General features: G+C 41.8%; 1 protein-coding gene across 1 annotated transcript in view; it reads left to right on the top strand.

Annotated features, from left to right (window-relative positions):
- Positions 1-12,673, top strand: part of ZNF638 (zinc finger protein 638) — an 80,006-nt gene that overhangs the window by 15,150 nt on the left and 52,183 nt on the right. The window contains 3 exon segments of the mRNA XM_025213296.1: positions 1-840; positions 9,327-9,388; positions 11,404-11,442. The exon segment at positions 1-840 is cut by the window's left edge and continues 6 nt beyond it. Coding sequence (XP_025069081.1) covers positions 1-840; positions 9,327-9,388; positions 11,404-11,442 — 941 coding nt within the window.

Below are 12,673 nucleotides of genomic sequence, written 5' to 3'. Positions count from 1 at the left end.
GAGCCAGTTGGTGGTACGAGTGGTTCAGCTATTAAGAGCAAAGTGATTGAGTACGGGCATGCAAGCAAGTACGAGTACACCGAAGATCCTCTTGAAGTGCGTACGTACAATCCTGAAGTCCCGACTGAAGAGAGCCGGAAAGAATTTCAGCCACAGCAAGTTGGCGTTCCACCGTCCAACGTTGCACGTAATCAGATGTTTCCCGTTGAAGATGTAATGAAGCAGATTGGTTTCCAGAGTGATTCATCAAACACTCAGTCGTATTTTTCAGCTGAGAATACAAGCCAGATTCCGGTGTTATCTGTGACACCAGGGCTCTCAATGCCAAAATCCATGGCCCAGCAGGTGATGCCACCTATGATGCCCCCCGTGGCTCAGTCAGTCGTGCCATCTATGATGCCACGGATGCCCCAGTCCGTGATGCCGCCTATGATGCCACCTGGGATGCCACCGATGACCCAGTCGGTGGGTCTGCCTTCTGTCCAACCCTCTATGGCCCAGCCTGTGATGCCGCCTGTAACCCAGCCACACTTTTCAGCTGATCTTCTTGCATCTGTAAGCCAGCATGAAAGAATTCAGCATGAACCTGGAATAAATCAGTCTAGTGCACAGAGCGGCCCAGTTGCAGGTCAGAAGAGCTTCCAGTCACAAGCTGAAGGCCCTATTCAGTCGCCTTTTGGGGTTGTGAAAGCATCTTGGCTGCCAGTATTTTCACAAGCTAATGCACAGAAAATAAAGAGACTGCCGACTCCCTCTATGATGAATGACTACTACGCTACGTCTCCAAGAATATTTCCACATATGTGTTCTCTGTGTAACATAGAATGCACTCATATGAAGGTGAGCATTTCTTTTCAAAGATTACTGCATAAGTTTTTACCCAACATATGGTTGCATCTTTGCTGTACTCTGTTCTATATGCTAATTTGTGCATTTGATGAATTGTAGAAACATATACGTGCTGTATGGGTCCTAATCTTTTAAAACTAGTAATACTGGCAAACACTGGTAACTTACTGGCCAACCTGTTTGTTGCTTAAGGGAATGTCTAGTTCAAAATAAGCATGCACCTCTTCTTTATTTCACTATTTAGGCTCTTGTATCCTTCTGCATCACATTTTTTTAAATACTATATTTTTCAGATGGGTGAACACCTTTTGCTAACGCGTCATAAATGAGGCCACTGGAAGAGCTTACAACCTTCCTTACTAGAATTCAGTTTTGAGAGAGATTTTAATGTTTGGTTTCTTGCAAGAAAAATGTCATCTTTGTTCAAACAAGGCATCTATAATTGCAAATAGTTAACCCTCAGAATGTGACTATGCGTAGGGTGACCGTATGTCCCCGTTTAGCCAGGACAGTCCTGGATTTTGGAGGCCAGTCCTGGCCGGCTAGCATGAATTTAAAATGAACATCCCAGAAATGCTGGGGCACAGTCTGGCAGAGTGGCATGGCATGTGGGCAGGCACCGCTGCCTGCCTGGTGCACCATGCTGCCCTGTCTCTGCCTGTGGCAGTGCTGCTGATGTGGGAGAGTGGGGCAAAGTGAGGGGGGCAGAGGGGTCCCGGATTTCCTTATGGTCAGCTTAGCTATGCAACCCTGAATTACTAGAGAATAAATTGTAGCTCTGAGGAGAGCAAGTGTAAAGTGTTTTTATTCATCTACTTGACATCTTAACTCTTAGAGCCTCAGGGCAATTTCTGCTATTACAAAAAACCTTCAAAGATTTTTGGAAAGAAGGGGAAAGGAGTAGGAGAAGCTGAAGCCCTGAGTATAAAGGACAAGTTTTTAAGGCTATTGGACATGATTTGAAGGACCTGGGGGTTACACTGGACCATAAACTGGTTATGAGCCCATGCTGTGCTCTTGATGCGAAGTAAGCCAACAGCATAATGGGTTTATTAACGGGTGTCTTGCAAATCAAGGGAATCAATTTTTTTTGTTTGTTTGTTTCTATATTTAGCACTGGTGAGGCCACAACTAGAGTCTTGTGTCCAGTTTTGAGCCCCATAAAGCGTGAGTGATGTGGAGAGTTTGGGGAGAGTTCAGTGGAGAGCGCTGAATGTGATGAGAGGCCTGGGAAATATGACTTGAGGAAAGGCTGAAAGAACTAGGTCTAGAGAAGAGAAACCAGTCTGAATGTTTCATAGTTTATTCATAGTTTCATAGTTTCAGGGTCGGAAGGGACCTAATAGATCTTCTAGCCCGACCCCCCGCCAGGGCGGGAGAACAACCCCCAAAAAAAACAAAAAAACCACTCACCCTAAAAACAAAAACGGGATTCAAATGATTCTGTGGCCCGTGTTTTGCTGGAGGTTACACTAGATCATAAGGGGCCTCTCTGCCCATGGAGCCCATACAGGTATATGGAGACTGGAATCCTACCCCAGCTAGCTTTTAAACTAGACAGTTTGTGTACTGATAGCAGTATGGCTGTGGCTGTCGTGAGCTTGGCAGGGGCTGCAGAGCCTGCCCAAGCGTCTGGGTAAATATGTCGGTGGTTAGCCTGCTTTGAATTCCACACTGCTTGCCTCTGTGGTGCTATCAGTACCTGAATTAGCTCGTGAAACCTAACTCAGGTATGTCTGTGGATGCTGCAATGTCTGCAACCTAGATATGTACTCTATATGCCCTCAGCCATTTCTGCAGGTTTTAGGCATTAATTATTCCATTCTGCGTACCCTGTCCTTCCTTTGCTTCCAGCGCCAGTCCTGCCCAAGCTCTCTTGTATCCAACTGCTTTCAGTGTCTCCTTCACTTGCTCTTCCCCTTGTCTGCCTGAGTCTTTCTGGCACTATCCTCTGTTACGTCCTCCCTATGTTGTAGTGGGTCTTCAAGTACTCAAAGGGTGAGATATAACGAGGATGGAGATGCATTTTTTTCTGTAGTTGCAGGGGACAAGAATAGGAGCAACAGCCTCAAGCTGCAGCAGAGGAAATTTAGGTTGGAGATTAGGAAGAACTTTAATCATGAGCGTAATTAAGCACTGGAACGGGCTTCCCAGGGAAGTCATCCCTGGACATTTTCAAGAGCAGGTTAAATGGATACTTGACTGGGATGGTTTAGGGTCCCTTTCTAGCCCTACTTTCCTATGATCTTATGATATCACAAATCATGTCATAAGAGGATCCTTGCAGACAAGGTTCTCTGGGTAGATGCGATATCTTTTATTAGACCAACTAAATAGCTGGACAAAATGTTCTTTGCGAGCTTTTGGGCACAAACACCCATCTTCAGGCATAAGAGGATCTTTTTATTTAAAACGGATTACAGAATAATTAACTTGTTTTCCAGTGTTCAAATCTATTTAAACAGCCTTCCCCAAAAACTGTGTGCAAACTGGGAGAAAACTTCCATGGGATTTTGGCAGCTTCCTGCAGTTTTCCAGGGTCTTTATTATTCCTTGTTTGAGAAGGGGGAGTGAACACCTGTATGAGGACAGTTGGACCACAAGCCTCTGTACTTGTGCAAGCACCAGTGGATTTTAAGTAACTTCAGCTCTTTTGGTTTTAAAACTTAAAGGGTTTTATTTTACTAAATTATCAAGGCTGAACAAAGTAAGGTGTGTGTGTTTAAACAAAAACAGTGCTTGCTAAATATTGAAAGTGGCACCAAAGCTGCATTTGCATTAATAGTTTACATTATTTATCTAGTTGACTGATTTTTCTAGCTTGCTCTTTTAAATGCAAGTTATTATAATTTTATTTTTATTATTTTTTTTACCAGAATCACCCACTAGAGGCACAGTTCTTTTAATTTAAGTATGGCTGAGTTTTCTGCATCCTTCCTTAATTTATTTATGTTGCTCTCAAGTGGACAATTAAGACTTTACAGAAAATAACATCAATATGGCTTTGTAAAACAACCAGAGAGTCAAACTTTAAACCAGAGAATAAAGTTCTTTCTAGAAATGTTACAGTTTTTATATTTAGATGACTTTCAAAATTGCTCGCAAATCCAAATGCCATTTTTGTTTCGACTTTCCTTCTGGCTTTCAAGTAAGAAACAGCCCTTTTTTACTTCAGTCACAGGAGTACTGCTAAAGACTTCTGGTTCTCCAGCTTCTTGTCTTCTGTGAACCAATGACAGATATTGTACTGAACAGATAAGTATATGATACAGAGCTCTTTGTATCTAAGGATGGAGCCAGATCTTCAGATTTCCTGCTTTAGGTCAAAATTAGCAAGCACTGCAAGTTTGGGTTTGGTCTGCCAAGTTTACATAATATATAATGCAAAGCAGTGGCTTTAAACAAATCGGGAAGGTTTGAGACGGAAAGAAGAAAGCCAAGCAGTGAGTCTTCAAAGCAAAATGAACATGTGTAATGCAAGTGAAGAGGATGCCGGGGGGAAATCTTCATCAACTGAACTTCCTTTGAAGTTAGCCAGCATCTTGGCAAAGAGGATGCCCGCTGGTTTCATTAATGCTAGGATACAACTGCATTTCAAGGTTGACATAATCGGTGGTGGTTGGTTACTTGATGTAGCATCTCTGATGCAGAACTGCAGACTTGCATGCAACTAGGAACCTGTTTTCTCTCCAAGGAAACATAGTGATCTTTGAAATTAGATGCCTAAGCCACTATAGTAGGTGTACTGAAGTATTTTAGGCAGTTGGGATTATAGGTTATATTAAGGAGCAGCATTAGATCTTCATGAGTGAGGGCTAGTTTCTCTTGGAGAAAGCATCACTGGATCCTCACTGACCACTCATGGCTAGCGTCTTGTTATTATTACTGCTGAAATGCGTTAATTCATCTCCATCTTCCAGCTGGTTGTCCCATTGCTGCAGTGGAGCACTCATTCTCTTTTCTTTCAGAGGAAAGTGCCAGTGCTGAGCCACTCTGGATTTTTCCTTGCAGGTTTTCCATCCAAGTACTTACCCTTGCATAACTAATGAGCTCTGATTTAGATCAGAGCTGAGGATGATCTTGATGTTCTTAATCTATTCAAGTTAGCCATTCTGTTTCAAGGGAAGTTTGAAGATAATACACATTTTAATCTAAATTGAGTATTTTTAATGTCTGTCACTATATGGTTTTCTTTCAGTTACAAGCTGTAGACAATGCAGAGATTCTAATCTTTGCCTTTTTGTGGCCTAGTTACTTTGGGTGCGTCTCACCAGCCTTAGGCTTTGCATTTTTTTTTGTGCGGACTATGTATAAACGATTTTAGCAGCCATTGGAGCGAAACCATTTCTAGAGTGAAATACAGCTGTTTAAATGTGCAGAACAACTTTATCACAGGCTTGGCATAAAAAGAAAAAAGGTGAAGAATACCATAGTTTTTTTCATTTAATGGAATTTGGCAAGAAAACGGATTGATTTCACTTTTTTTCCTTTTCCTCCTGCTTCTTTCACATGCTACCCATTGGGTCTTCAGTAAGTGTGCAAGGCCCCATTTTTTTGACAACGGCACTAGCAGTAGCACAAAATCCCCTTGCACTTGCTGCGGTATTGAGCGCTGACCTGAGAGAAGAGTGCCACTTACTGATCACCGTCATAACTTCAGGCAGTAACTCGCTGTTCATGTGAGGCTTCCCACTCAAGTGTCGACTAGGCTGGACCCCGTTTTAGCTTACGAGACTTGGTAGGTACGCAACACGTGTGTAGTTGAAAGTCAGCTGGTATTAAGAGAAGCAATCGAGATTTGAGCTTTTGAGAAACCTAAACGAGCTGTGTGCATGATGCTTTTCTCTCCTACCTCAAAGCTCCTAATAAAATATATCTGCAACAAGTAAAACTAGAAAATTAAGTTTCTTCATGGGTTACTTGCTTTGCTAAACATGAGGAATTTTTTCTGTCTTGTCCACTCAGTACTTCAGTATTTCTGTTCTTCAGATTTTTTCAGGTGAAAACTGTTTAATTTTGTGCTTTCACAAGAAAAACAAATGCTTCTGTTCTAATGTGTTTTCAAAAGCTGCAAGTTGTCCTTTTTTCTTTTCAAAATATATTTGTCCTTTTTAGGGAAAGGAAAACCCTCTTTAAACAATATCCCCAAGTGTTCTAATTCATATAATGAATATATTCAGGCAGTTTACCTTCCTTCCCAACTCAAAATCACTGTTCTGTGTACATTTTATAGTTCAAATACATTATAGATTCAAAAGTATGTTAATATTCTCACTTTTATTTTAATAATACTGGTTTGAAACAGTAGTGCTCAGGTGTATGCCTCCTAGTTGTTCAGCGCATATTATAATATTATCAGCAAGGCTAGTTATTTTAGTGTCGTAGGTGTTTTGACTTAAGCAGATTTTAAAGCAAGGATTAAGACTTCTTGGGTTTAAAATTCAGCATAAAATAAATTTTAAAAAAGTTTTCTTGGCAAGAGAGTGATGCCTGTGATCCTGCATGCATTAGGTTTTGGACCACAGTGTGGTGCAGCAGAACTGAGCTGCGCAAGAGCAGATGCGATTGCCTTTGTGGGTATTGAGCATCATCTAGACCGGCTGGAGGCATTGCTGTCCCGCGTGATAGGCAGGGAAGTGGGAGTGGGTGGGGGAAAGTGGAGTTTTTCAAATTTTGGGGCTGTCTTTCATTGTAAGCCACCCTGAGCCTTTCTGGTCAGGGCAGACTATATCTCTAAATAATAGTAATAATAATTCCCTAGTAGTGTTTCCAACTGGAATGGTACTACAATTAACCTAAGTTTTCCTCTCAGCTGATATGTTGGTAAAAAGGTGCTCCTGGGGAGAAGTGCTGGTGCATCAACACTATTGCTGGGCAAAGAAGTAAATTCCTAGTATAGTTGAGGCTTAACTGATTGAAGGAGCAACAGTCCTGGAGAAGGCTCTTGGTTCATCCCCTTTTCAGAAAAAAACGGTCCTTGTTGCATGGACTTCAGAGGGAAATGAGTGATATGGCTAGTCCTGGAAGACGCCTGGGGCCTGAGAGGATGGGAAGAAATTGAATTGGGAGTAATCATTTTGCGAAATGCAAAAGGGAGTTGGTAGGGTGAAGACTTGGAGAAAAAAGTGCTTGTCTGCTAGGGAGGAGGACACATCTCTGTATTTCTTCCAGTCTAGGTAATGCTCTTGGACTGCAAGCTGAGGGGGACTTAGAAACAAAACCGTCTTCTGCCCTCCTTGTGGTTCTGTATGAGCCTCTTCTCCATTTGGCCCATGGTTTCTTGTGCTTTATTGCATAATGTGGTCAGTGCAGTTGTTAGGCCTACAGCTGTGTGGTCAGCTATGGCAGTGGCATCATCATAGAGTACATGAGAGGTGTACTTTTTAAAAACAGAAATAAACTCTCAATGTATTTTGGCAAAAACAGCATGAATAGTAATACAGGGGTGTTCCTAACAGCAGTATTTTAAAATGATTTAGCCCTTTCAGTCTTAAGTCTGTTTTTACAAGCCTTGGTCATGGATTCCCAAATCCCTCTTTGAGGTTGGCTAAACACGGGGAGTTTTATTTTCTTAGCTCTTTTTAAAATACATTTTAATATCTGAATTTTATGTCTGTTACAAAATTAAGGTACATGTGTCGGGTTGTTCATCTTGGAGTGTTGTATATGGGCCATGCCAAACCTGAATGATGCTGTCTTGTACAAGATTTGATGCATTTCTTTGCATTTTGGAGTGTTGTAGCTGTGATCACCCAGGAAATATATGAGGTATAAGGAATTTTTGGTGACTTACATTTTTTTGGGCCAGCTATATAGTACGACTATATCTTAGGACTGTGTTTATATGGTTGCAAGACTACAATCTATCCAATAAAAGATGGCACCAAAAAATCCTTGCCTCCATTTAGGCACATAACTAACTGGACAGGGTTACTTGAATAGCTGTTTCTTTGGATTTAAAGAAGAACTACTACAGGCATTTCTCCGAACCAGTGTAACTCCATTAATTAGCAGTGGGGGCCAACCTTCCTGGCAGGTGTGCCACAAATTAGCCCCATACCTCCTCCAAGTGCCACGCTGATCCCCCTCCCCTGCCTGGTCTGCTGCTTTGCTTTCTGATCCCTGCCTGACCTGGTGCTCTGCTTTCTGCTTCCTACTGTATCTGCTGCTATACTGCCTGTCACCTCCCTAATCTGCTGCGGGCCACACAGCGGCCTTCTGTAGCACTTGTGGCACACCTGCTGAGGGCTGGCCGTGCCTGCATTAGCCGGCGGAGGGAGAGAAGTCGATATTATAAAATTCCATGTGGAATTTATTTTGGAAAACTATATTGTCCCCCAGATGTGCTTTCATGCAAAGTGGCTTTTGTGGCTTAAATAGCACAAGACTTATTTGTTTGACGTTGCAATAATTTAGAAACTAGTTTTAAATGATTTACAGCTTTGCTCTGGATTTTTTTGTAAGATCTTGCTTATTTGGTTGCATTACCCGCTATTATATATCTGCTTTAAACCATTATTTAAACAGTTTAGTAACTGGTTTAGGAAAACTGTGGTAGGAAGTTGAGGACACTTGGTGTTTTACAAGATCAGCCATTAAGGCCCTCTTGTTAGCACACTGGCCCTGGATAGCCATAATTTTCAGAAGCAACTTGATTTGCTGGTAGGTTTGCCCCAGTTTTGAGAACGTTGTCTAACCTCAATGATTTCAGTGGAGCTTTTGTGCTTAGTTGCATGTGTTCATAAGTATTTTCAGGATTGGCATCTTATATTGGACTTCTAGACTACAAAGTTACAACTGTTGCTAGCCCAATGTTTCCAAGAATAAATTAAAAACATTAGGTGGTTTGAAAATGCATCCTCACCATGTAAATTAAAAAACAGACTAAGAAAAGTAGAAGCTTCCATTTAAGTTTTACTTGCATTATATTTAATACATCACTAAAATAGCACATTTTAAAATTCAGTACCTGAACTTGAGTCATGAATGTTTATGACAGATTTCAGTATTTTAAAGTAATTAAAAAGTATCTTAAGACTGTTTTGTGTTTGCATCCATTTGGAACTGGAATTACTTGTTTCATATTACCACTTTGTATGAATGTAAATAGTAATATAGTTTCTAAATGTATTACATGGAAACAAGTAGTCTTTCCGTAATTGGCTGTTTGTTGCAGGGTTTTTTCTTAATGAGGTGGTGGCTGAAATTACTTGATATTTTCATGCTAATATTATTGATAATTTTTTTTTTCTAATTGGCTGAATTTCCTGTTGAGGATTGTTACGGATATTAAAATATGATATGCTTTTTCTGTATGCTAAAAAATATAGTCATTTAAGGTTGACAGATAGAACTAAAATCAGATCTTTTGAGAGCTAAAATTTGCCAGCAATGAGAGGAACAACATCTATATTGGATGAACATTGGTATCTTTGCACACTAATCAAACTTCCTTGGATATTTTTCCTTTCTAATAGGATTGGATTCAGCATCAGAATAATCCTGCTCACCTGGAAAGCTGCCGTCAGTTACGTCAACAGTAAGAAATGTATTATTTGCATGTACTTGTATCATAGAATTATAGAAAATGAGGGTGTGAAGGGACCTCAGGAGGTCACATCTAGTCCACTCCCCTGCTCCAAGCAAGACCAGCCCCAAATACATTATCCAAGCCAAGGCTTTATCTAGCTGGGCCTTAAAAACCTCCAAGGATGGAGATGCCACCGCCTCTCTAGGTAACCTGTTCCAGTGCTTCACCACCCTCCTCGTGAGAAAGTTCTTCCTAATTCGTAGATGCTAGGGTCAGAAGGAACCTCAACAGATCATTGCGTCTGACCCCCTGCCTGGGCGGGAAAAAGTGCTGGCGTCAGATGACCCCAGCCAGATGCCTGTGCAGCCTTCTCTTAAAGATCCCCAAGGTAGGGGAGAGCACCACCTCCCCTGGAAGCCCATTCCAAATTTTGGCCACCCTTACCATGAAGTTTTTCCTGATATCCAGCCGAAATCTACTCTGTCAGTTTGTGACCGTTGTTCCTTGTTGCCCCAAGAGGCGCCCTGGTGAACAGAGCATCTCCGATCCCTTGCTGCGCCCCACTAATGAATTTGTAGGTGGCCACAAGATCCCCTTTCAGCCTTCTCTTGCAGAGGTTGAAGGGGCCAGGTCCCTCAGTCTCTTCTCATAGGGCTTGTTGTCCTGTGAGCCCCTAATCATACGAGTAGCCCTCCTCTGGACTCTCTCAAGTCTATCAACATCCTTCTTGAAGTACGGCGCCCAAAACTGAATGCAGTTATCCAGCTGCGGTCTGACCAATGCTGCGTAGAGGGGAAGTATCACCTCCTGGGATCTATTTGTTATGCATCTGCTGAGAACAGTCCACCTGCATCCTCTTTGCAACCCCCTGCAGGGGGGTGAAGGCTGCTATTCAATCCCCCTCCGTCTTCTCTTCTGCAGACTAAATCAGCCCAGTTCCCTCAGCCTCTCCTCACCAGTCATGTCCCCCAACCATTTTCATTGCCCTCCTCTGGACTCTCTCCAACGTGTCCACATCCTTTCTGTAGCGGGGGGCCCACAACTGGACACCTGACTCCAGATGTGGCCTCCCCAGTGCTGAAGAGAGAGGCAGAGAGAAGAATAATCAGTGCAGTGATTCTCAAGATTTTTAGATTCGGGGCACCCCTTGGAAAATGTCAGCTCTTAGTTTTGCTTGACTTGAGTATAAAAAAAAAATAGAGCAATCTTTCTGTTGCAGAGAATTCAGAGAATATTTTTAACACTTAAATTTCTCTTCAAAATCTCTGGATTTGCCTTGTGAATAGTCTTGGCATGCCTAACCATGCAAACTTGTGTGACATTGCATGGCACCCCGGAAGGATCTTGAGACACCCTGATTTGAGAATCACTATACTAGTGATTGCAAGATAGTTTACATCACTGTTAGGATTGCTTAATTAGGATTCTATGTATTGGGATGCCATTTTTACTCATTGTAAGCAGTTAGGATGAAGGAGAAAAGGAAGGCCCAGTAGAAAGGGTGCTAGCATTGAAACCTGGGAGACCTGGCCAGGTTCAGTTCTCTGCCTTGTCACTGGTGTTTTGTGACCTTGAACCAGGTCTCCTCTGTGGGACCTGTGGCAGAAGAGCGCTCATTGTGGGTTCCACCATATTGTCTGGAACCTGCAGTTCCTCCAGCACCATTGATGCCAATGTTACACTGGTATGGTGGACTCTGAAATCAGTAAATGAGTGGTGAGCATAGCTTGGGCTAATATTGGGGACTTAAAAGTTTTGCTGCCTCTGATTTAGTTGAATGGTTCTGGCTTATACACTTCTGCATGGCTGCCCTGCCCCACTCTATTCCACTCCCAGAGCTGGGGCAGGAAACAGAAGCTGGAAGAAGGAGGGAGGCCCCAGAGACTCTGGTAGTAGCTGTGGGAGAGTGGTACCTGGTCCGGGAGCCCAAGGGCTGCCAGTTGGGCAGCCATGCTGTAAGCTGTTGAAATAAAGACAAATATTGCAAGTGTGGATTGTTTAAATATATTTTTAATATTTAACAGATATCCGGATTGGAATCCTGAAGCCTTTTCTTCAGAGAGGTAACTGCTCTGATACATTTTTAATTATACTTTTCCTTAATTTGCCTGGTATGTTTGCTGATTGTGAGTAATAATTGTGACATGCTTACGCCTTAACTGCACAACTCTGAATTCGGCTTTTTTTCCTGCTTTGTCATAGTATGCTACATATAGGGAAGCCTATCTAGAGCTTCTATTTAATAGTACAAGGCAGAGGGTACAGCTCCTAGAATATCTTAAAAAAACAAAACCCCATAAAGTGTCTTGTTCAAGACGAGGTATTCTGGCAGGAAAGGTTTGGTTAAATACAGGTTACTGGACTGCATATAGTAGCACCTCACCTAAGTGTCATTTTGTGGCCTAAGTTAGATGGGAGGTCAGAGTAGATGATCTGATGGCCCCTTTTAAGTTTAAAAGCTATGAATTTTTTATACTAGTTTTTTGTAAACACAAACTGCTGTGGAATTATTAATGGGATAATTCTATATACATTTGAACAAATTGGAATATTCTGTTTGTCACTTTTTGGCCTTTTGCTTCGAGTAAAAAAAAAAAAAAAAAAAGTGTATGTTAACTTGTCTTGTATATACGTAGGTATATTCAACTTCAGATAGAAATAGTTACAGAATGTGGAAAGAGAGGAGTCTCTTGACTATACGAGTATAATACACAAGACAAACCTTGAATAGCAATGCCTGAATGAGGGATCTTGTATGCCTGAAGGTGTGGGGAATTTTTTTTGGAAGGGAAGCTTTGCCAGGGGAAGAGAGAGACCCAAGTACATTACTTGATGATGAGAGGTTTAGGAGCCACCAATGTTATGTAGCTAAAAAAGGCATATATGATCCTCTGATGTATCGGGCAAAGTATTGCCAGTAGAATTAGGGAGTCATTAATGGAACTGTACAAGTTAGTGATCAGACTTCATTTGGGATACCATTGTGTTGTTCTGGTCACTTAAGCTCAAATAAGATAAATTCAGAACTCCTGGAATTACTAAGATAATTAAGGAAATGAGGAACCTACCTTTTATGAAAGAAGCCTAAAAGAGCTTGGATTGTTAAGTCTATCAAAGCAAGGGTTGAGAGGAGAGATGGCGGCCCTTTATAAATACATTGGGGGGGAAAAGAAAAGCTGTTTATGCTAAGAAACAATGCTGACATAGGAACAAATGGCTGTAGACTAGCCCTGAATACATTTACTTAAAATTACAAGGTCTCTCACCATCAGAGCAGCAGCCTTCCAGCAGGAA

Source organism: Alligator sinensis, unplaced genomic scaffold (genome assembly GCF_000455745.1).
Source record: "Alligator sinensis unplaced genomic scaffold, ASM45574v1 scaffold1408_1, whole genome shotgun sequence".
Lineage (NCBI taxonomy): Eukaryota > Metazoa > Chordata > Crocodylia > Alligatoridae > Alligator > Alligator sinensis.
Note: the sequence above shows the minus strand (reverse complement) of the source record. Positions and strands in the feature narration are given on the sequence as shown.